This window comes from Tachypleus tridentatus, chromosome 13 (assembly GCF_004210375.1).
Source record: "Tachypleus tridentatus isolate NWPU-2018 chromosome 13, ASM421037v1, whole genome shotgun sequence".
Lineage (NCBI taxonomy): Eukaryota > Metazoa > Arthropoda > Merostomata > Xiphosura > Limulidae > Tachypleus > Tachypleus tridentatus.
The window spans coordinates 7,759,181-7,783,246 of NC_134837.1; the positions used below are offsets into that span (position 1 = coordinate 7,759,181).

Genomic DNA, 24,066 nt, shown 5'->3' on the forward strand with positions numbered 1-24,066 from the left:
GATATAAGTGTTCACTCACATCCTTCAACTATCTTATCAGAACATGGTCTTTTGATCAAAGTATCTGAAACCTTTAACCCAAAAGTTCAAAGTTCCATCCCTAATCTAAGTGAAGTTCTACTGGTACTCCAAACTTAAAAAATTTGAATTTCCTTCCTAGTTTCTGATTCCTTCTTATATTCAGTGCATTTTATGCATCATGCTTCGTTAAACAGTTCTAAATCATTTTTGAATTAAATCAGTTTAAGAAAATTCAAGATTTATCAGTAAAAATAACAACAACAAAATTTTACACAGATTCATACTTTAAACTTCTCTCCCTAGTTCAAAAGAGGTATTAAAACATAAAGGGAGCTATCAAAGTTCTCCTTACTTAAGGGTTAAGAATAGATAAATTCAACTGTGTAAATACGAAAGTATAATATTGCAACAACAAACTTTACTTTCAACCACTATTTCATTTATTAATTTTAAGAAATACTCTATGGTTTTAGTTTCAGTGAGTGACTACCACAAAATCTTCTAATGCTTTGTCCTCTTTATATGTTAACTCATATCAATACTTTACATTTTTTACTCAAAAAATAAATATGCTGGTTAAATATCCACAAATACCAAACATTAAACAAAATGAAAGTGTAGTGATATTTTATTTAGTCTTTACAATAATTTTACTAGAAATTGTACAATTTTTCTTCAGAATGAAAAGTTGAGATGTATAATTTTAAATCATTAAGTTTTAAATCCAAGTCTATAACTGTTCAGAAAATCAAATTCATAGAAGTTATTCATAGCTGTACATAAAGCCATGTTTAAATGTTAATGTAAGGAAACTTGTTCTAATCAATACTCACCATCAATACATGAAAAAGGGAGGAAAGAGAAACTGTCAGCTATAGTTTCTTTTTTGTTAGTGGAAATATTAATATTCCTTTACTGTAAACGTATTTCCAGTAGGAACTTGCCTCCTTTCATAGAAGTAGCCATTGTCTTATAGTGCCACCCTCTATATGCTATTTTTCCATGCTGCAGGCCTTCAGCCCCACATACCCAATGATTAGCGTGGTTCAATTCTGTCTTGCATGAAGATCATAACAGGATAACCCTCCAGCAACAGGAATGCTACACACCCTCCTGAAGCATGTGATTTCTTCTAACTGATTCTATCAAGTTATCACTTTGGATACTGGAAGAAAATGGAAGCACCAGTTTTCAATGGAAGGGTGGAAAGAGTTAAGTATCTATCAGAAACACATTTTCAGTTATAACTTCTGACATAGTACCTTACCTCTTCTTACAAAAATAGCTGGAATCCACACATAGAAGCAATAGCATGTGTGGGAAAGAAAAAGCATATTTTGAAAGCATCCAAATAACACCTGAAAAAGGTAGATCCTCACAGTAAACAATTATACATTGGAAACTTCACTTTATACCAGGTGTGGAAAGATGTGCCAAGAAATGGGAAAAATAAGAACATCTATATGAGAGAAAACAATGGGTGGGTAGTGATCGAACACTAAATCCATATGATGACAGTAATATGGGTAAGAGTAAAAGGATATGTATCAAGGTACCATACACAGCAAGTCAACTTCATTCAATTCATTGGGAACCAAAATCCATATAAGAGTAGAACTAGGATCATACCATTTGCAAGTCACATATAATATAAAACTGACATCCATGCAGAAACAGTATCATACTAGTATCAAGTTAACTGCAAACCAAAACAAAGCCATCTGGTGCAAGTAGGAAGGGTACAACAGACTGGAGGAATATATCACACCTGCCAATCTGTGATAACAGTAAAGTGATAAAACTATTGATCCAGGAACCCACCATCAAACAATAAGAAGAAAGATGTCATTGTATGGTGAAATATCCTACTCAAAATCAATCAAATAGGAAATATTGCAGCACATCCTTGGTATATGAATATCCTCAAGGGATAGCACAAGATAAAGAACCACAGTAACTTGCATGTTTATCCCCAACAATCACAGCATGGTAGCAGTGAATGAGTCCAACTGAGTGAGGAAACAGAGACACCTTGAATACATGTGCAGCCTGAGTAAGTGTGCTGGTAGGTGGTATTATCTTCACAGTAGTAACTTGGACTTCAGAAATCATTGTTGAAGATTAATAACCACACATAATACACAATAAAAGAAAACTAAGAGAAAAAGGTTATCTTATATTCATGAAAAATTTGAATAATAATTCCACTTCAGAAGCAATAACTAAACAGCAGAATCAACATGAAAGAAAATGTAAAAAAATCATTAAGTTGATTTACATGATCAACTTGGTTGACCCATGTTAATCATGAAGTATGTGGGAGCTCAAGGCAGTTAAAAATTATTTTCCATATATAGCACTGCACTATATTACAATAGCTATTTCTGTGGGAAGAGGTAAAACACCGTTATCAGAAAATAAGTTACTTCCGCCAATTTCCACTCAAATTTAATTTTAACATCTTTTAATTTTCTTTTGTCACTCTATCATGTCAAACACAAAGAATAATTCACAATTACAAACATCATAAATACATCAAAGATCGATATATTTTGGTCCTGTTTCTTGTGCATCAACAACTTTTAAGCAACTACAACATTTTGTAACAGTCACTGCAAATTCTTAACATAAACAATAACAGTATGTTTTATATCCCAGGTGTATGTTACCTGAAAATTGTTTAAATTCCTTATTAGTTCTAAACAGTTTATCACAAACTACAAAACTGTGTAGTATTTCTCAAGTATGTATTCCTTTATCAAAATGCATGGTAGTTTGTTGGGTGACCAAAACAAACTACTACACGGCACATTGTCGTTATTAATGTCGATAGTTTAGCAATTTTCACCCTCTGTATTTTGACTGTGGCAATCCACACTTCAAATATTTTTGGTACATGTGCTACACTGGAGTCAAAAGTCATACAGGTGAATGATTTTTCTTGATTATTCATTACCAAATTTTCAGCACAAATTTACAAAATATTTTGAAATTATCCTAATTAAAGACCTTTTAACACAACAAGATATTAGCTTAATCAATTAGCACACATAATGATGCTTGACAGGGCTTTACCTACTGCATGGGGTAATGATAAGAAACTGTTAATCTAAATTCCATGGCATTACTATAAAAACTACTACCATATATTTTTAAAAATCTGGTAATTTCTGCAAAGTAAAGGTCTATCTCAAATAATTGGGTTATGATTCTATAGATAATGCAAGTTACTATTGAGTGTCAGTTTCTTACTATAATCTGTTGGTGTGTATTTACAGAAAGTCACAATATAGAATGTTCTTTTTTTATTATTAGATATCTTAATGCACTGTTTGCTCTAAACTACTTATTACTTACTATATAAACACAAGGTCACTCCTGCATATATATATTTGTTGATCTTCAAGTTATTTCAAAATTCCTTTCCACAAATGCCACAGTTGTAAGGATTCTCTTCATTATGTATACTATGATGTATTTTTAATACAATATTTGTTCTTAAGTCTTTTCCACGTACAACACAATTATAAAATTTCACTCACTGTGAATGTTTTCATGCATTTTAAACCCATTTTTGTTTGAAAATGTTTTCCACATACTTCACAATTCTAAGATTTCTCTTCAGCATGTATTCTTTTATGATATTTTAATGCACTATTTGTTGTAAACTGTTTATTACATACTACACACATATAAGGTTTCACACCAGTATGTATTCGTTCATGTTTTTTTAAGTTACAGTTACTTCCAAACTGTCTTCCACAAAAATCACAACTGTAAGGTTTCTCACCAGTATGTATCATCTGATGTATTTTTAAATCACCATTTGTTCTAAAGTTTTTTCCACAAATAGTACAACTGTAAGGTTTCTCACCAGTGTGTATTCTCTGGTGCATTTTTAATTCCCCGTTCCTTTTAAAGTCTTTTCCACAGATACCACAACTGTAAGGTTTCTCCCCAGTATGTATTCTTTTATGATACTTTAGTGCACTAGTTGTCGTGAACTGTTTATTACATACAACACAAGTGTAAGGTCTCTCCCCAGTATGTACTCGTTCATGTTTCTTTAAGTTACAGTTATTCCCAAACTGTTTTCCACAAACACAACTGTAAGGTTTCTCCCAGTATGTATTCTTTGATGTATTTTTAATTCAGTATTTGTTCTAAAGTGTTTTTCACACATTGCACAACAGTAAGGTTTCACATCATTGTGAATTTTTTCATGCTTTTTTAACCCACTGTTTGTTTTAAACTCTTTTCCACAATCTGCACAACTGTAATTTCTCTCCAAGGTGTATTCTTTGATGTATATTTAATTCAGTATTTGTTCTACAGTGTTTTCCACAAACCACACAACTGTAAGGTTTCTCCCCAGTATGTATTTGTTTATTCAATTCACTATTATACAGATTCTCTCTTGTAGGTGTTCTCTTGTGTTCTTTTAGGTTATAAACTGTTACAGATTCTCTTCCACATGTTATATAACTGTGGGGTTTATCACCATCCTGAGGTATAACAGATTGTTTTATGTTGTTTCCATTTAAGTTTGTTTTTCCATGAACATCTTGTTTTAAAACATAATTTTCAGGAAACTGACTTCCACAACAGATGTTCACACTGCTCTTTACATCTAAGGTCAAAACAGAAGATACAACAAAGTTAAAATAGTACAATACATATATTTATTTCATAGGTTTTTTAATTAATTTGATCTATTACAACTTTCAGCATGAAGAATCATGAAACAAAAGATGTATAATACATAATTCATTTCAAAAGTTTAATATAGTAAAAAATATCAATAGGACAATATTAAAAACAATTATAAAGAAATTTTCATAGTCCCACACACAATAAATAATTACCTCTGTAGTACAATTCAGTAATGGAAACGTGGGTATAACAAATTGTTGAACAAAAAGGTTTATAATGGACAAAGTGTAAAATAAACTGTATATATAATGGAACCAACTTAAATTTAATAAATACCTTATTACTTTAGCTAGATAAATATCACAATATATCCTAATGTTTTGTCCTCAACATTTTGAGTGACATCAATGTCCTAATGTTTCTCTTCAAGAGATCTATATGCAAGTTAATTACCTAGAAATTCCAAATCCTTCACATAATGAAGTTGTTTATCAATGTTTTTTTATTCTGCTATCAAGTTTAGGATCACTTTTACTATAAACAGTGTAAGTATTTGCTTCAGTATGGAAAATTACGAAAACTTTGGATTCATCACCATCAAATTCTCAGGTGCGAGTGTTTAAAAAAATGAAATACACAAAAAGCAATCACAGCAGTAAATCCTCTGTACATGTTAAAATACTAATCTACATAAACTGGTTCCAACCATTACTCACACAAAGTGTATACATAAAGAACTATAAACATCAGACAAATTGCTAAGTTAAAAGGTTGTTTCATTTTATAGTAACAATGACTGTTCTCTCCATCCATTTCCATTCAAATGTAATGTTAACATTCTTCTGTTTGTTTCATCATTATATAGTAAAGTCCTTCTCCAGACAATCTTAATTTTGGTGTATTTTAAATTTTTTTCCTTTTACTTTTCACTTCAAAATATTCCTCATAGTATAAATAAAGGTATAAAACACAAGATATAAAAATGTGATACACCTATAATTAACAGTCTTATGTAGGTTAACAACTTCAACAAATCAAACACTTCTATTAAGACAGTGTCAATCAATATATAGTTTTAGATGTTTCTACTTACCAGATGTACTTTCCAATCTAGAATCAACACACTGCACATCTTCTTGTAATTCAGTTTCTATCTTCACATTGATAACACCACATTTTGAACTATCCAAATCATCATCAGTACTTTTACTGAACTTTGATATAACCTCACTTTGTGTTAGATCATCAGACTGTTCTGTTTTCATTGTGACAAATATGTTCTAAATCCAAACAATACATTCAACATGTTAATAACAACTAGTGGCATAATTAAGGTTAACAAGTACATATATCCAGTATATTACTGTAAAATATAATGATATAAAACTATGACTTCATTATTAGTTATGTGTGTATTAAAAATATATATAGTTTTAGATTAAGACATAGTAACATATCAAAAATCTAGGATAAGTCGACTTTAATAAGAAGAGTGAAACATCTGTAGATAACCAACATTAAAGTTGCAATAAGAACATTGTAACATTTGCGAACAACTAACATTACTGCTACAATGAGAACAGTGTAACATCTGTGAACAACTAACATTAATGATACAATAAGAACAGTGTAACATCTGTGGATAGCTAACATTAATGTTACAATGATAACTGTGTAACATCTGTGAACAACTAACATTACTGTTACAATGAGAACAGTGTAACATCTGTAGACAGCTAACATTAATGTTACAATAAGAACAGTACTGTCTGTGTACTTCCATCATTAATGACACTAAGATAACTCTACTGAACAGTTTACTAAATTTCTAATGAATTTCTTAAGACTATAACAACAAACATCTGAACAATGATACAGGTCTAGTCAAATTAAAATACATCATTACAGCTAAACAATCACTTCAATAATAAAACTGTAAAGTCTTTAGTCTACAAACTACCTCAGTTTTTCTGTTACTCCATACTTGTCTTCTTGTTCTTCTTTTACCAGACCAGACTTCAAATTGGTAGTTAAAGATCTTTCTTGTAAGGAACCAGCTTCTTCTGTTGGTATAAATAATGTACATTTATCCACAACAAGTGTGGATATAAATCATCCTTCACTGGATGTGGTTTATACATACTCTAACATCCACCAGTAAGTACTAATTAACATCAAAGTGCAGAGAATAATTCTAAACATACAATGAAACAAGAAACACAAGTAAATCAATATTCAGTCTTTATTCATACACACTAAGTTTTATTAACTAAGATGTATATATTTACAGTGGAACTTTACATCATTCAATCTACTATAATACATACAAGTTGTACTTTTTATTCTGTGCACTTCAGCTGTGTCATATGCAAGATTTTGTTTATAAGGAGTATTGGTGAGAAAAGACAAATGATTAAATCACTGATTGACAACAATGCTTGGGTGGATGAGAAGCACCTCAACACTCATGAACACGAGTTTACGTTCAAAATTTAAAATGATATACCATAAGACACAACCATGGTGTACAGATAAAAAAAAGTCTGACTTGTAAATGTGACAGCTGCAGCCGAAGGTTAACTTTCTGCTCGAACAGAGAGAGACACATCATAGGATAGATATTAAAGTACATTTTAAAAAGTCTAAATTTAAGTGATACTTTCTGATAGAATATTGTAACCCTTTTATAACATTACTGAGTTGTCTTCTATTAACAACTACAAGATGTTTGATTTGAATGATCTGGAATTTGTGCCATCATATTTCTCAAAGTTCTCTACTTTACCACTTTCTCCACAGCATAAGTTCTATCAGCAGAGGATACATACACAACTTTTCCTGCCATAAACCAGATTTTGTTTTATGTCATGATGCCATTGTGAAGGAGAGGGTGTGAAAGTACCTTTTTCAAATTAATTTTAATAGTAAATTTTGACAAGATGTGAAATGACCAAAAATTGTCCTCAGGGCAACAGTGCTCTTTCATCATGAATCTACACAAGGTTGATCATTTTCAATAACCACGAAGAGAAAATCTAAACCTTTTATCTTTGTAACTTGAAATTGCTTTACTTTATTCTAAATAAATATAAATTATTAACAGTATACATCTATTAATAGTTACATTTTATTGTTTTATTACTCTTTAATCTGTATCTAACTAATAATCCTACCATACAAGTTGCAAATCATTTGGCAAATGTGTAGTTCATGTAACCTTACTGAATTATGCAACTCCATGCTACAAGTAGTTTGCTTGCAAGCATACCTTGTGAAAAATTATTCTTTATTTAACATAATGTAACTTTACCTAACCTAATTTTTACATTTTAGTTACTTTCATAATAATAAATACAGAATGCATATGAAAAAAAAGTATATATATAATACTTACCCAGGTATTTTTTATTTCCTCAATCGACTTTTGAGAAAACACAATCATGATGTTTTTTCATAGTAATGGTACTACTGCACTAAATAATTTTTTATTTAAATACATAATGCACCAAGAACACAAAATAATAAAATGCAAAAAACAATGCAGACAATTACCAGTAATTAACAATTTTTTCTAGCATTTTAACTTTGACACAAGAGCCAGTTGAAATTCAGCTAAGCGCATCAACATTTTTCCTGTGGGAATAAAGTTTGAATTGGAAGTAAAATAGATAATTCTTTGTACAGAAAACAGCACAATAAAAAAATATTATTTGGTAGGTTAGAACTTTATGTTCTATTGATTATAAATAACATAGTATTAAATGTTAGGAATAACCATTAGTAAAAAAAGGATTGTTGGTAGGAGAAGGTTCTCATTTTGTTATTTTATTTTGTTCACCATCAAATTACAGATTAGCATTCACTTTTAGTATTACAATTAGTCAAATACTCTAAATATCAAATTTTGTGTATCACATGGTATGATTCATGAGATTACATTTTATGATACCTATAATATGTCTAAAGTTTCTTACAAGTTAGAAACTCAGTTTACATATATTGCAAGCTATAAAATAAAACAAGAACTTCTCATCTTTTCCATTTGCTGATATATAATTATATTTAGAGAATCAACCACTGTGGCCATTCCACTTTTTGGAAATACTTGTTTACAATACACCCATTGCTTTCTATTACATATTTATTATCAACTGAAAGCTCAGATTTTCCACTGTATATAAATTTCAAAGTCATAAATAACTACACTGATATCAAAGAATTTCACTATAATTTATTAAGCTTATTAACTAAGATTTTAGATTTAAAAAATATGAAACTTTCAGCAACTAAAGACACAACCTACTTTCTTGACAAAACAACACTCTGGGTACATTCTAAACTGTTAATTGCTTATTCACATGTCACATATTGAAGTAAGTGTACGTAAGGAACCATTTAAAAAACAGAAAGAGTTGAACAGGGCCATCTTATTTGATTCAGTACATAAGCCATATCTCAGCAAAATAAAAAAGATATGGTGTTATTATTTTATATACTAGATTGTTAATATTAGTATTTTGAGTTTCTAATTTCTATGAACCTACAGACTTTGTATTTTGACATCACAAACTCTAATTTTAAACAATACTGCATTCAACATACTATTTAACTCACCAATATCTACACTCAGTGGCCACTTTATAAGGTACATCAGCTCTTTAATGTCAGTAGCCAAACAGTGAATCATGTGGCTGCAACTCAATACACAAAGAATGTAGACTTGGTCAAGAGGTTCAGTTGTTGTTTGACCAAACATTAGAATGGGAAAGATGTGTGATCTAAGTGACTTTAACCGTAGTACCAGACATGGTGGTTCCAGTATCTCAAAAGCTGCTGACCTACTGGGATTTTCATGCAGTATAATCTCTAGAGTTCACAGAGAATGGTGCAAAAAAAAAAAACATTCAATGAGCAGCAGTTTATTGGGGTTGTTAATGAGAGGGTCAGAGAAGACTAGCCAGTCTCATTACAGCTAACAGAAAGGCCCCAGATACTTAAATAACCACTTTTTTACAACAGTTACATGCAGCAGGATATCTCTGAATGCACAACACATTGAACCTTGAAGTGGATGGGTTACAACAAGAAGACCATGTCAGATTCCATTTCTGTCAGCTAAAATGAGGCTACAGTGGACATGAGAACACCAAAACTGGACAATTTACAACTGCAAAAAAACATTACCTGGTTTGAAATCTCGATTTCTGCAATGACCTGCAGATGGTAGAGTCAGAATTTGGCATAAATAGCATGAATCCATGAGTCAATCCTGCCTCATTTCAATGGTATAGGCTGATGGTGTAATAGTGTTGGGAGGATTTGTCTTGGCACATATTAATTAGATCCCTTAATATCAACTGAGCCTCATTTGCATACAGTTACAACAGAAAGTGTTCATACCCCTACGCTCCAAGTAGTTTTTTTTATAACTTAAAATTATCATGATTAGGCTAATAGACATATATTATAAATATTATACTAACTCACATCTACATAAATTTTATGTAAATTAAACAAATAAACTGTTTATAAACAAATAACCAAAAATAGGAGGAGCAGAAAGTGTTCATACATTTAAGAACATGTGAAAAACTGATATTCCTGTAAAATTTTGTTTAGTTTGGTGAATAAACTACATTATACCATTCCAGAACTAGACATTGGGTTCATAGTTATTGGAATTTAGCCAGCAAAAAATGTACTTCCGTCAATTTAATGCCGTCCGTCATTATCTGTTTGGTCATCATGGCAAACAGGAAACAACTGTCCAGTGATTTAAAAACCAAATTATTGTAAAATACAAGTCTTGTGTGTCTCTTTCCGGTATTGTTACACAACTTAATGTGCCAAAATCTACTGTTCAAAGCATAACTGAAAAGTTTAAGCTTACAGGATCAACTGCTAACCTCCCTCATTCGGATGCCCCACCAAAAGAGAACCAAGAGGAAGGTTCTCAAAGAAGTTAGTAGGAAGCTTCGTTTAACTTAATAGAACAGACTCTAACAGCTTAACTCAGAGAAGCACCTACAGTTATGAACATGTTACGCTCTTCTTGGTTCAAAGCATGCCATCCTCTTAGAACTCCATATTTAAAGCCTATTCATTTAGAAGCACGATTGAGGTATGCAAGAAAGCATGGAGATAAACCCTTTACCTATTAGAAGAGTATTCTTTGGTCAGACGAGACTAAAATCTAGCTTTTGGCCACAATGATGTTTGCAATATTTTCCGTAGGAAGGGAAAGCGAAATCTTCAAAGAACACCATCCCTACAGTTAAACACGGAGGTGGCTCCATCATGCTATGGGGTTCCTTCAGCTCTTCTGGTGTAGGCAGCCTTCACCGCATCAATGGAATCATGAAGAAAGAGGAGTACATTGATATACTAGGCACTTATATCAAGAATGATGCTCAGAACTTGCAGTTTGTGCATCGTTGGATTTTCCAGCACGACAATGACTCTAAGCACACATCGAAATATGTGCAATCCTGGTTGCAGAGGAACCATATAAGCATTCTGGAGTGGCCATTGCAGTCACCTGATCTCAACCCAATTGAAAACGTTTGGCATGAGTTGAAGACCAGGGTTCATCAGTGTCATCTGAAAAACATGCAAGAGTTGGAGGCCTTCTGTAAAGAAGAATGGTAAAAAAATACCAGTCGAGTACTGTCAAACGATCATGGAGGGCTATGAGGAGAGATTGCACCAAGTAATTCACCTGAAAGGCTACACAACTGACCATTAAAGTAGATGCATGAACACTTTCTACCCCTCCTATGTTTGGTTATTTGTTTATAAACAGTTTATTTGTTGTTCAATTTTCATAAAAAGTTATGTAGATGTGTGTTAGTATAATATTTATAATATACCATACTTTCATTATCCTAATTGTGATACTTTTAAGTTATGAAGAAAAAACTACTCACGACGGGGGTACAAACATTTTCTGTCGTAACTGTACCACAGTGTACTTTAGCATTTTGCTGACCACGTGTTCCTTGTATGGCCACAATCTACCTGTTTTCCATTGGTTACTTCCAGTAGGATAAAGCATCATGTCACAGAGCATGCCTCAACCAAAGATGGTTCCACTTTCATGACACTGACTTCAGTGTTCTCCAATGGCCTGAACAGTCCCCAGGTCTCAATCCAATAGAGCACCTTTGGGATGAGATGGAATGGGAGGCTCAAAGCATGAACATACGGCCAACAAATTTACATGAACTGCATGATACTGTCAAAGCAGCATTGACCAAAATCACTACAGAATATTTCCAGCACCTTTTGAATCCTTGTTATTCTGGGAGCAAAGGGAGTCCTAATTGGTACCAGATAGGTGTACCTAATAACTTGGCCACTGAGTGTATATTTAAGTTCTTTTAATATTTACTTTTAAATTGAGAAATTAACTCTTGTAATATTAAAGTCTGAGTGATAAGGCACAATTTCATACAAAACTTATTGACACAAGTTTATAAAGTAGTAGTTCAATAAAATTTTCAATGCAAGTCAACAAACATGATGACATGGCCTTTGAGCCTTGATCTGTTTGAAAGGGTTAAAGTATAGCAGATTTGAGACTTTTGTTACAGCATATGATATATTTTATATCACATATTTTCAGACAACATTTGCAATATTGCCACAGATCATCATCTACAGAACACTCACAATTCTTATGAACCTACAAAAACTACTAAAATAATAAGCCACAACTCCTTCGGTCATCATCATTCTGTGTGAACCTGGCGATGACCGAAGAAGGTCAAATGTTGTTGCTCTTCTCGTAAAATATTTTCTGAACTCAAACGAGCCGTTTTTACATATATATTTTTCTCTACAAGTGGGTTTTCTTGACATCATTAAAGCTACAACTTCCAAGTGTCTGTTCTTTGGAATTACAAAAGCACAACTGCTGCTCAAAAAGACAAATGTTACCAAAGATAAAGAGTCTTCAGTGGCAGAGGTGCCACAAATAGTATGCAAAAATGTGTCTGTGGGTACAGGTTTGGTAAACTTATGAATGTACTTAAAGGGGCAATTATAGTCATAGAGGCAATCACTTCGAAAGGAAAGAGGTGCCCGAGTCTTGATGGCTAAGAAGGTGGAGGAAGAAGCAGAAGTTCTAGATACCTGGCAAAGCTTTCACCTAGATTATCAGCAATGCTCTGGGTATCAGCTACTTCCTGGCAATCAGATATCAAGATAGCGAGGGGGACAAAATTATATTGCCCAGTAACATTTCGAATCTTGTCCCATATCACTTTGGAACTGGTGGTAGAAAATATGCTGGTTGTGAACAAAATTCAAGAGTCCTTCTGGCTTTGACGTCTTACCCACCAAGCATATCCACAGGCCTGCTGGAAAGTATTGCGGTGCGAGAGTGTGGGATACTTACAAAAGTATCCCAGGCCCGTTTTGAGCCTTCCATGCCATGTGGCAGACAGGATTTCACCATGGACAAGGATATCGTGGAAAATGTGTCAAGGTTTTAGTAATACAATGAGCAGCTGCCTGTATAATACAGTCAGTTACTGCTGCTGCACAGTTGTCTATTGATGGATTACAGATGATGACAGGATCAAGTTCTGCGAGAGCAGTGAAAGAGGACCAGTTTGCTTGATCCAGTTTCCACTGGGGCACACATGGTGGGTGGCATCTACAACAGCCAGCCTCTCTCAGAATTATAGGAAAATGATCACTGCCTTATGGGTTATTGTCAACCCTCCAATGAAAAGTGGGATAATAGTGAAGGGGAGCAAACTGAGAGATCAACAGCAGTAAAGAACAGACTAGGTGCATGAAAATAAGTATAAAACCACTATTGAGAAGAGAAATGTTGTGATCAGAGAGAGTATGCACTGTATGGAGTGACCCCTCCCATCAGTATCAGCACTTCCCAGGATTATAGAGGGAGAGGGCAACTGTTCAATGAGAGCATCAAGGATGATTGATCATAGGTTTCTCCTCTCCAGGCAACAGGTAAAGAGAACAAGCAGTGATGATATGACCCAAGGAAACACAGATGGCTATGGCCTCCAAAGGTGTGACAAGTGGCAAAAAAAGGGTGGGCACATGCTGATCAACCAGCAGTGCCACCCACCCTTCATGCACTTGTTCATCACACAGCCTGTCAATTCTATACAAAGAAAACTGCAGAAAGTGCCTGTACTGGCAGGTTTCAGAAATGTTTCCTGTAAGGAGAGACATACAGGATGGTAAGAAACAATCAGTGCTTTGAGGTCATCCAGAATACAACATAAACCTCAACAGTTTCATTGTATCAAGGTGGCCATATTTATTTATGTGTAGGCCAATTCAGTGGAAAGCCCTTCTGTTTACAACCACGTCTTTTATCTTTATTGTCTTCATTCGTGAGAGGTCTATCAACCTCCATGGATCCTGCCCTGGATTGATTGAGCATGTCTTTGTTGTTGGAAAGGAACTCCAGGGACTGAGGACATGAAAGAATGATCGTTTCACATCTTGGGGTTGGAAAAGAAGATGTACCAAGGAAATGCCTGTACCGGAACCAAAAAATGTGAATCTTGGGGTTTGTTGGAAGGTATCTTAGGGACAGAGATGAGTGTTAATGTTGGTTCATCAACTTTTTTAATCATGGAGGTCCAAAGACTTTTCATTTGATTTGAGAATGATTCATTTGGAGGCACAGAGAGATGTGTCTGCACTCCCATCTTGGACAGCAACTTTTGAGCCTCAGTGTAAGTAATGTTTTGAATTGTTTTGAAATGCTGCACCTTTTTTTCTTCCAACCATTTAAGGCAAGAATGAAAGTAGGATTGGTGAGAGCTTCTGCAATTGACACAATGAGGGTCTGTTTCACACCTGTAGGCATCATGGTCCTTGCCACAACAAGCACACTTCAAGGAACCACAATATGATGTCTTTGAGTGACCAAACTGCTGAAACTGGAAACATCTGAGAGGGTTTGGAATGTATGGTTGTACCTTGCAATTAAGATAACCTGGCAGGTGGATATGGTGATGTAAATGTCAGAATGAGGTCATTAGTCGGCATCATAATTCTATCTTTGAGATTAGAGATATACACCTCACTGCAGAAACTCCTTGGGTGGAGAAACCAGCAAGAATCTCTGACTCAGAAATGTTCTTCAAATCCTTTTCAACAATAACTCATCATGATGAATTCAAAGTAGCATGCGGTGTAATCTCAATAGGTGTATCTTCAATAGACTATGAATGCAAAAGGAGTTCACTGTGTTGAGATGTGGATATTTCCACCAATATGTCACCAGAGAGAAGCTTTTTGACTGACTTTGGAGAGCCAGCAAGTTCCTCTAGTCCCTTCTGAAGGAGAAAAAGAGACATCTGCCTAAAGGTTTGTCTGAAAGAGAATATAGTGTAAGAAAATGAGATACACGTGTTACAGATTTTGAAGATTGCTGCTCAGAATCTTCAAGACGTGGTCATTTAGCTATGGACTGTTTTTCACCATTTTATTTAAGTTTTTATTTGGAGGATCCATAATAAAAAGAACATTTCAGTGCCCACTGACCCCATCCACCATGGAGCCCTACAAGGGGACACACTACAATGCCAAACAAGGACACTGCAGCAATGCCAGGATTTCATGAGCACTATACCAAAACACCAGCATCAGATACAATGTACACAACACCTGTTGAGAACATCCAACACTGGTGCTTGGTTGATCCTTGCCCAAATGGACCAGCCAATTGACCCATGGCGGTCACCCCAAAGCTGCCCTTCTACAGGAATTCAAAATGAAAGTGGTGTTAAAGTTGAACCCTCAACTATCAGGATTCTCTCCTCCCCTTCACATGTCACCACACACAGCAAACATGTGGGTGGATGTTTAAATCCAAGAGGAGTTAAACTGAAAGAACAGAACCTTCCTGGTATGTCCCCTCACCATGTACAGGAATCCACACCAAGGGAAAAATGAGAGAGAAATACTAAAATAATGTGGAACAGCATGACCATAACATGAAGGGGTGGCTCATTTTGGTAGTATAAAAACATCTTAATAACTAATAGAAAAAAAACAGCAAAATTATCCTTGGATCGTAACCCACATTCCTCACCTTAGGCTTACAGATTTCCAGATATCGATCAAGACTGTCATATTTTCTGACTGAATCAGAAATTGCTTGTTGACAACAACATTGTAATTGGTAAGAAATTATGATAACTACACAAATATCATGGAATAAATGTTTCACTTTCAGTTTATACAAAGTGCTTTACCAGCAGTAGATAACTGGTTAATCTTTTAGCTTAGTTAGTGCAACACTCACTTATCATTTTGAGGTTTATCCTTGCCAATAATTATGACAATTTCATTGTGTTTAAGTTTCTGATATCAAGACTAAAATACTACCCAACCTTGAATAAATCTCTGGGACAACATAAATGTATGAAATAGTTTATTTACAGTCAATAAAATGAAAAATTTAGACACACAATAGAATCAGTAAAATGGCTGTGTTGTAAAACACACTAAACATTTAACTATTAAAGATACATACTTACTACTTGATAATGTAAATGTTTCATCTTCATTTCTCATCAGTTTGACAGCTAACAAAGCATCCTGCTTATCATCCTACAAAATGGTTCAGTTTTTATCTTTAATACTTCCATGGTTATATCTTTATATTCTTGTCAAAACCTAATTTAAACAAAAAACAAGTAGGAATTAGTACTTACATTCTTCACAAATATTACAGTTTTAATTAAATACTCACTTAAAAATTCACATTATCTTCATAGTTTTTATGTAAATTAATAAACTACTTTACTTTTAAACTGTTACAAGTTCTCTTTATCTGACACTGTTTTTAAAACAAAATATTTAGAAACAAACCATGACAATCTTTTCCAAGTTTCACGTAGTTTAAACATGACTAGCAGTAGGTTTTACCCCACTATATATACATATTTTACAAAACAGATAATGTAAATAAACAATAATATAGACCTTGTAAAGATAGTATAAATTTTATTAAGTATTTTAATGATGAATATAAACACTGCACATATATCAACTGTTTTGTGTTTCACATGAGTAGAAAGATAAAGTAAACAATAATAAACTTTGTCAAATATTCCAACACAGTCCTACCTTCCCATACACAAAGCAATCTGAATCTCTTTCTACCCTCTAAGCACTGTTGAAAGACATTTTGTGCTCAGTGCACCAGTCAATATACTTCACCAATTTGATTCTACTACTGATCATGTACATATCATTTAACTACTAACCACCAATGCTATCATGACACCAGCTTCAGCACTTATACTCCTTTCTGCTATTAGCACTCAATCCTCACTTTCTAGATTGGCACAACTTGTTTGTATCTACTATTTATGATTGTGCTATTTTGTCTTTCCATTTTTTCACAAGATGTTTCTCTCCTGTTTGCATTCAGTTGTTTTAACAAAATTTTGTTACATTTGGTTCTTGTTGTCAAATCAAGCAAGAACTTTGTATGGATTAATGATTCCACACATCAACTATAGTAATTCCTGTTACAATAAATAATACCACTGCCACCACTTCACAGGAATCAGGATAGAATATCAGTAGGAGAGGTACAGGCTTTAACTGGAATTTACTTCCATTGGTTTCCAGTTAACATTAGCACCATGGCATTGGGTCCCATTCCACATAGAAAAAATACAAATACAATTATTAACATAAAGATGTTTATGTATATTTGTAACTTGTGACTGACTACACACTATTTTGCTCAATGTTTAAAATATGAGTAATGTGAATAGAAGAATAACAGATTTATTACAAAACATTATTCCAAAAGTTTTAAACTGATCTCCTCAATAGTTACTTTAAAAAATTTTTGTTAATCTTTTCTTCACATCTTACATTTAGTTTAACACAGGATAGTCCTAGTTCAAAACTTCAGTTACAGGTGTATTAATAGCCTCTGCAAACAAGCTATGGCTTACTCTATTTATCTGTGAACCATCCATTCCAAAAAGCTGCTTTCTTCCACTGAAATGATCCCACAAATCCCCCCAGCAAGTCTGCTCATCCTTACATACCAATCCTAATCCTAGCATTTAGCCCTGGTGACCTACTTATTTCATCACTACAGTTAATTATGGACAGTATCCCTAACAAAATTAAGTTATGACCCTTTCTTTAAATGCTTTTATTGATCCATTGTACAGGGTGGCCCGTAAGTTCCTACCCATTCATATATCTTGTGTATCCAGTGTATCTGTGTGCTATCTCTCATTCCTGCTGCATAATATACCCACAAACTTGTCACAATATGCTCTTTAAGTGTAAATGGGCTTACATCAGCTATATTTCTCTGAAAAAAAGAAACAAATTTATAATACATGCTTAATTGAATAAAACATAATAACATATGGATGGGTAGAGACTTACAGGCCATCCTGTACTTGTTAGTTCCTGTGACCAACCTTTCCATACATCATTAGCCACAACATGCACCACCAAAACTGCATCACTGCTACTTCCCCTTTCTTGTTTTATCAATTATATTCTCCACCTGAACCCCTGGGTGACATAATCTGATTCTTTGCTCCTTACCCCACAGACTATCCTATTCACATCTTATCATGGAGTCACTTACAACCATAACCTCATAGTTCAATATATTACACATAACTTGTATATTTAGTGGCTTGTGATATATATATAAAAAATGTCTCAAAAGGCATTTTCAAGCTGTATTATTAAATATCAAACTTTATGAAATTACAGTTTTGTTGGATCAAGAAATAAAGCACATTTGTGGTGTTCAACAAATATGCTGGGTAGCAAGAAAGAACAAATAACTGAAAACTGCCCTTGAGTTAACACTAAAACATCAATACCATAAGTAAAGATGAGAAATCACTGACAGAATGGGCTACATGCCTAAGTGGAATAGAGAAGATTTTAACCTCTTACACTCCATGACAGATGAACAAATTTACTGTCTCAAGTTTCAGTCCTTTTCTACAGATGGTGAGTCTTCTTGTTGAAGTAGGAAACAGGACAAATGATGTTAAGATGAGGAGTAAAGGAAAATGTTGAGAAAATTTGTTAGTGAAACTGAAAATTATGAGCAGTGAAAATGACAATGCTGAGACAAAGCAGACATCATGATACAATAAAGTAATTAAATGTTGACAATGAAGAGGTGTTGTCATAACGAAGATCCATACTCTCCAGTCAACATGTTTGATTTTCACCTTTGGCCATGTAAAAAAAACTAAGAGGTTACAAACATGAAGAAATAGACACATCATATTATTCAAGCTATATTGTGCACTCCTGTCATTAGAAGAATCAATGAATTTGATTATGTACATCACTAGAAATATCAATAGACCTGTTATAGATGAATATGAAAACATTCCAGACATGTTTTGACTCTAATGAACATTATATTGATCCCCATCAATGGGAGAATGTGAAATGGAATTTAGTCAATCTAAAACATTAATACATGGGCAAGGGTATCCAAGTGAGGAAACTTTGTATGCTTTGGTAAGAAGCAAGATAGGTGGGGTTACACTAGATTGTAATACAGTAAAAAGCATTGTGAATTGGTTAAAGGTGGATAAGATATATTGAAGGCCACACATGCTATGACTTTAAAGGAAAATATCGAATACCTAGTAGACAATTTACACCTGATTAAACTGAGTCTCAATAAATCTGGGAAATGTTGTATATGTTGAACAAAGTATTATAATTATATGCATTATTAGTAGATATTTATAAAAAAAAAGGTGTATCAAGATTCTTGTGTTACTGATGATAGACGTTTGGTCAGATGGAATGCAAGTACTGTTCTAGTAAAAAAACAGGGTAGGTACTGTTTTTTGTATACAATATACTGTTTCCACAGTACATTTGGTTATTAGTTTGTTTATGAGTTGTAGTAATAGATGAAAATTGATGTGAATGCTTGTGTTAGTTCAGGTATAGGAAGTTTAGACAATATTGTATTAAAAGAGATATCAGGGATAGCTATCTTAGAGTTAGCAAGAACTAATCAGGAAGAGTTAATTGAAAACTACAAGATATTAAATAGACAATACTATGATGAGATAAGTGACTTGTTATCAGAATTAAAGGATATTAAATACAGTATATCAATATCACACTAAACTCTACAAAATGTGGTTTGACTGGAAACATTTTGAAATTCTTATTCGAAACTGTGACCACTGACAATCTACGTGAATTAAACAAAGACATAGAGTGACATAAAAAGGAATCTAGAGAAATGATTCTCTTGATAGGTGAACAGGTGACTATAATCAGCTCATTATTTTAGACAGTTGAATTTTACTGTCAAAAGATTATTAGGAAAGTATCTAGAGCCACAGTAACTGTTACTAATGCATTGATACATACCATAGTATACAGACTAAACTTCATAAAGCAGGAATTAAAATGTTGGTTTATTAACACTCACATTCAGAATAAAATACACCAACAAACTTTTACTGTAGGAAGCAATAGAACAGAGTTAGACAAGCTAGTATAAGTCTTGTATGTAGCTGTGAATAAAGTTGAGTTTATATTTCCTACACTTGAGTAAATTGGAGTGTTCGATGAAATTGAAAGAAGACTACCCCATCATCTACAGTCTGTGATCTATATATGTAGAGATCAGATTAATGTGTGTTACACGTGCACTAATGTAAAGACAGCTACAGTAAAGGATACCTTATGGATGTTTACAGAGATACTATTGAAAGCAACAGATAAAATGTTTAAACTGTATAATACTGTACCCTTGCCCTTAGCATTAACCCATTCATTAGCTTTAACCATAGAGAATTAAATTCTATACATTGCTGTTTCTAGTACAATTAAAACGTTCCTCAAGTTATGTCATCAACAACAAGTATATTTGTTGATCTTTTGAACAGTTTATTGTTGAAAATCTAACCCATAACAATGGTTTGTTGTTGAATGTTAGTAATCGATGATAAGAATGTTAATATCCATTGAATCACTTTCAACAAGAACCAATACTGCATTACCATAGAACACAGTTATTTGATAAGATTACAAAATTGATCTTTACTCTTAGAATTAAACTAAATCTTTAAAACAAAACTATGGAATGTTGAATCTATAATATTTTAAAGAAAATTACACCTATAATAAAAATTGCAATATTTATTAGTGTTTTCAAAGAGAGGACAATATCCCAAAATTGCCTGATTTATGTGCCCCACAGTGACACAACAGTACATCTGCAAATTCATACAGCTAGAAACCAGGTTTTGATATACGTGGTGAGTAGAGCACAAATAGCCCATTTTGTTGCTTTTGCTTAATTATAAACAAACAAACTTGACTTATGTTTAAGTTCTTGAGTTATTGGAGAAAGAACATTTCTGTAATTATTTAACCTTGGCTTTTTAGAATATTTAAGAAAGCATAATTATTATTAGTTTTATTAAAAATTTCAAAAATGTGAATACATAACAGGTAAAACTTTAACAAATACATTTTAAATGTTGTTGGATGCTGCAAAAATACACAACCAGTGACTGAAGCTTTATAAAAATACAGTGTACAACTAGTTTAACTGTTAGAAAAATCTTATAATTTTAAGAGACTACTTATAAAACATCATGTAATTTTGAGCTTAACAAATAATACACAAAACCATATTTGTCTCTAATGTGATTTGTGGTTCTGTTTTATGAGACAAACCTAAAAACATTAATTATAAACTTAGAATTTTGTCACAATAATGGAAAAGTTAATAAGGAGATAAAAAAAGGTGATGTGTAATAAAGTATTTTTCTCACAATAGACTCTTGGTACTATACAATTGACATCAGCACTGGATAGGGATTAGTGTATGACATTTCAGACACTCCATACTTTAACTCATTTGTTATTAATAACTACTAGCAGATTTATTTTGCTCTACATTATACATGTTAATAATTCAGATACACATTTTGACAATTCTTGCAATACCTGAGAAACACCAATGTTGCTGAGAAAATCTCTTGATCTGAGATGATCCTGAGCATTCTTAGTGAATGGTCAGAAACAAATAAGTCTAACCCTTTTGCAATGGGCTCTGTATAATATACACAGTTTATCTACATTTGCATACATTAAGTATTTGTACTATAACCTTTCATACAGCATGTGTATCTGCACAAATTTTGGTAGACTTTTAGTAAGCATTACAAGTACTTTGTACACATAAAATCAGATTTTTAATGAAATATTTATACTAAAACTTGTTTGAGAAGTAGTCTTTCTTTACTAGTCTGAGTGAAAAGTGTTTTCATGTTATAATTAAAAAACTTGTTCATCCTCAAACTCTCAAATATTATTTACATAATCTCTTTAAAACTTCCTAAATATATTTCAAATGTTTGTTTTCTGTAAAACTTCATATTTTTCTTATTTTCTGTACTCTAAACATGTGGGGATCTGTCACACAACCAACCTCATAACCACCATACAAAAATTAGGAAAAAAAATATGAGTTATGCTTTTTTGGTGCTAAAATGACTACAAGTTATAACATGGAAATACAACTAATTAGTCAAAGTAGTTTAGGTCTTATTGTGTTATACGAACATATACATTTTTTATTATTATATTACCCTTCCAGCCATGCCTACCTAACATTACATAGCTTGCATTGACACAGTGCATGTGCTCTCAGATAACAATATCCAATAATATAAAACTGACCTTTGTTTTCCCTGTTTTGGCTATGTTTTAGTGAACTAGTATTTTGTAATATACAGTCACATTTCAATTATTATATATGTATATATATAAATTATTACTATTTATAAATAAATTATTAAACTTAGTTTTCTTAAAATATAGAGCACTCAACCAAGAAGTAAAGCAAACAATTATTTATTCTCAATATGACCTTTATAATCAGTTGTTGCTGGACACTGGTTGCTAAGCCTTTAAAATTTCACACATGGAGGATATCACACAATTTTTTTTTAAGGTTTTATATACATACAGTTGAATAACAAAAAAAATCATAAATAACTATATTGATACAATATAATTCTACTATAACTTATTGAGCATACTATGGCTTTTTGTTTTAATTTTATAAAATATGAAACTTTGGGTTGACTATAAGTCTACCTCCTTGGAAGCTTATCAAAAAAAAACATGATAGCCTTTTCAAAGATTAAAATGGAAGAGAAAACCACTCTGAAAATATACCAAGCTGTAGATTGGTTATTCACATGTCCTATACTGTAGTGAGAGTATAAAATGGACCTTTTCAAAACATGAAAGAGTTGAAGAGGGCCACCATGTTTGAATCAGTAAATATCCATATCTCAGCAAAATAAAAGATATGATGCTCTTATTTTATATTCTAGGTCGTCAATATTAATAATTTGGCTTTCTAATTTCTAAAAATTATAGACTTGATATTTTGACATCATAAGCATCTAATTTTAAACAGCGTTGCATTCAACATATGTGGCTCACTAAAATCTATATTTAAATGTGTTCTTTTAATACTTACATTTAAATTAAGAAATTAATTCATACATAATATCAAAATTTGAATTATAATCTGGGTCATTCCATGTCAAATCATCCAGGGGGCTGCAGGTGACTCCCACAGAATGCCTTGAAAAATTCACATGTGCTCATCTACCCATACAATGAAACACTGCCAAAGATTAGATAAATATCTCTACTAGTTTCTGATTTACAGCCCTGTAAATTTTTTTTTTGAATATATGGTAAAAATCTGAAAAGGCTGAATAACTGGTGACATGGTCAAACTGTGGCCTGAAGTAGGGCTATTTTTAGCTAAATCATGAAAAGTTGCATGCAACTAAATTTTGTTACAGGAGATCTAACAGACTTTTAATTACAACAATTGTTGATCTATCAACTGATATATTACAGGAAATTTGAAAACAAAAATTCAGCTTTGTATTATATTAAGTCTTAGAGCTATGACTTATTAAATAAACCAATGTTTTTTACAATTTTGGGTTTTCAGGTGATTTTACACCCTCACTAGGAAAATCCTAAGAGAGATAAACATGGTTTGAGACCATTTTAATTCTGTGGGATTAAGTCAGTCAGAGTAGCAAATTTCAGCCTTCTACCACCATTACTCTTGCAGCTTTAAGCAGCCAAAGTTGCCCGAAAAACAATTTGCCAAAAATAACAAAACTAATTAAATTTTACAGGGCTGTAAATCAGAAACTATTAGAGATATTGATCTAATCTTTGGTAATATTTCATTATATGGACAGATGAGCACATGTGAATTTTTTCAACACATTCTGAGGGGGTCACCTGGAAAATTTTTCAAAATCTGGGTGATTTGACATAGAATGTCACATCCATAATTATTCC

The 24,066-nt window shown here is 32.8% G+C and overlaps 1 protein-coding gene and 1 long non-coding RNA gene across 2 annotated transcripts; both read right to left on the minus strand.

Annotated features, from left to right (window-relative positions):
• Positions 1-4,268: 4,268 nt before the first annotated feature.
• On the minus strand, positions 4,269-5,954 carry LOC143240439 (uncharacterized). The gene is made up of 2 exons (XM_076482876.1): positions 5,768-5,954; positions 4,269-4,651 (listed from the first exon to the last, which is right to left on the minus strand). Exons 1-2 carry the CDS (start codon positions 5,937-5,939, stop codon positions 4,269-4,271), a joined length of 555 nt encoding a protein of 184 aa, XP_076338991.1. The 5' UTR covers positions 5,940-5,954.
• Positions 5,955-6,639: 685 nt separating this feature from the next.
• On the minus strand, positions 6,640-17,068 carry LOC143237099 (uncharacterized). The gene is made up of 3 exons (XR_013019868.1): positions 16,801-17,068; positions 16,209-16,347; positions 6,640-6,737 (listed from the first exon to the last, which is right to left on the minus strand). It is a non-coding gene; the product is annotated as an uncharacterized LOC143237099 (long non-coding RNA).
• Positions 17,069-24,066: the final 6,998 nt, after the last annotated feature.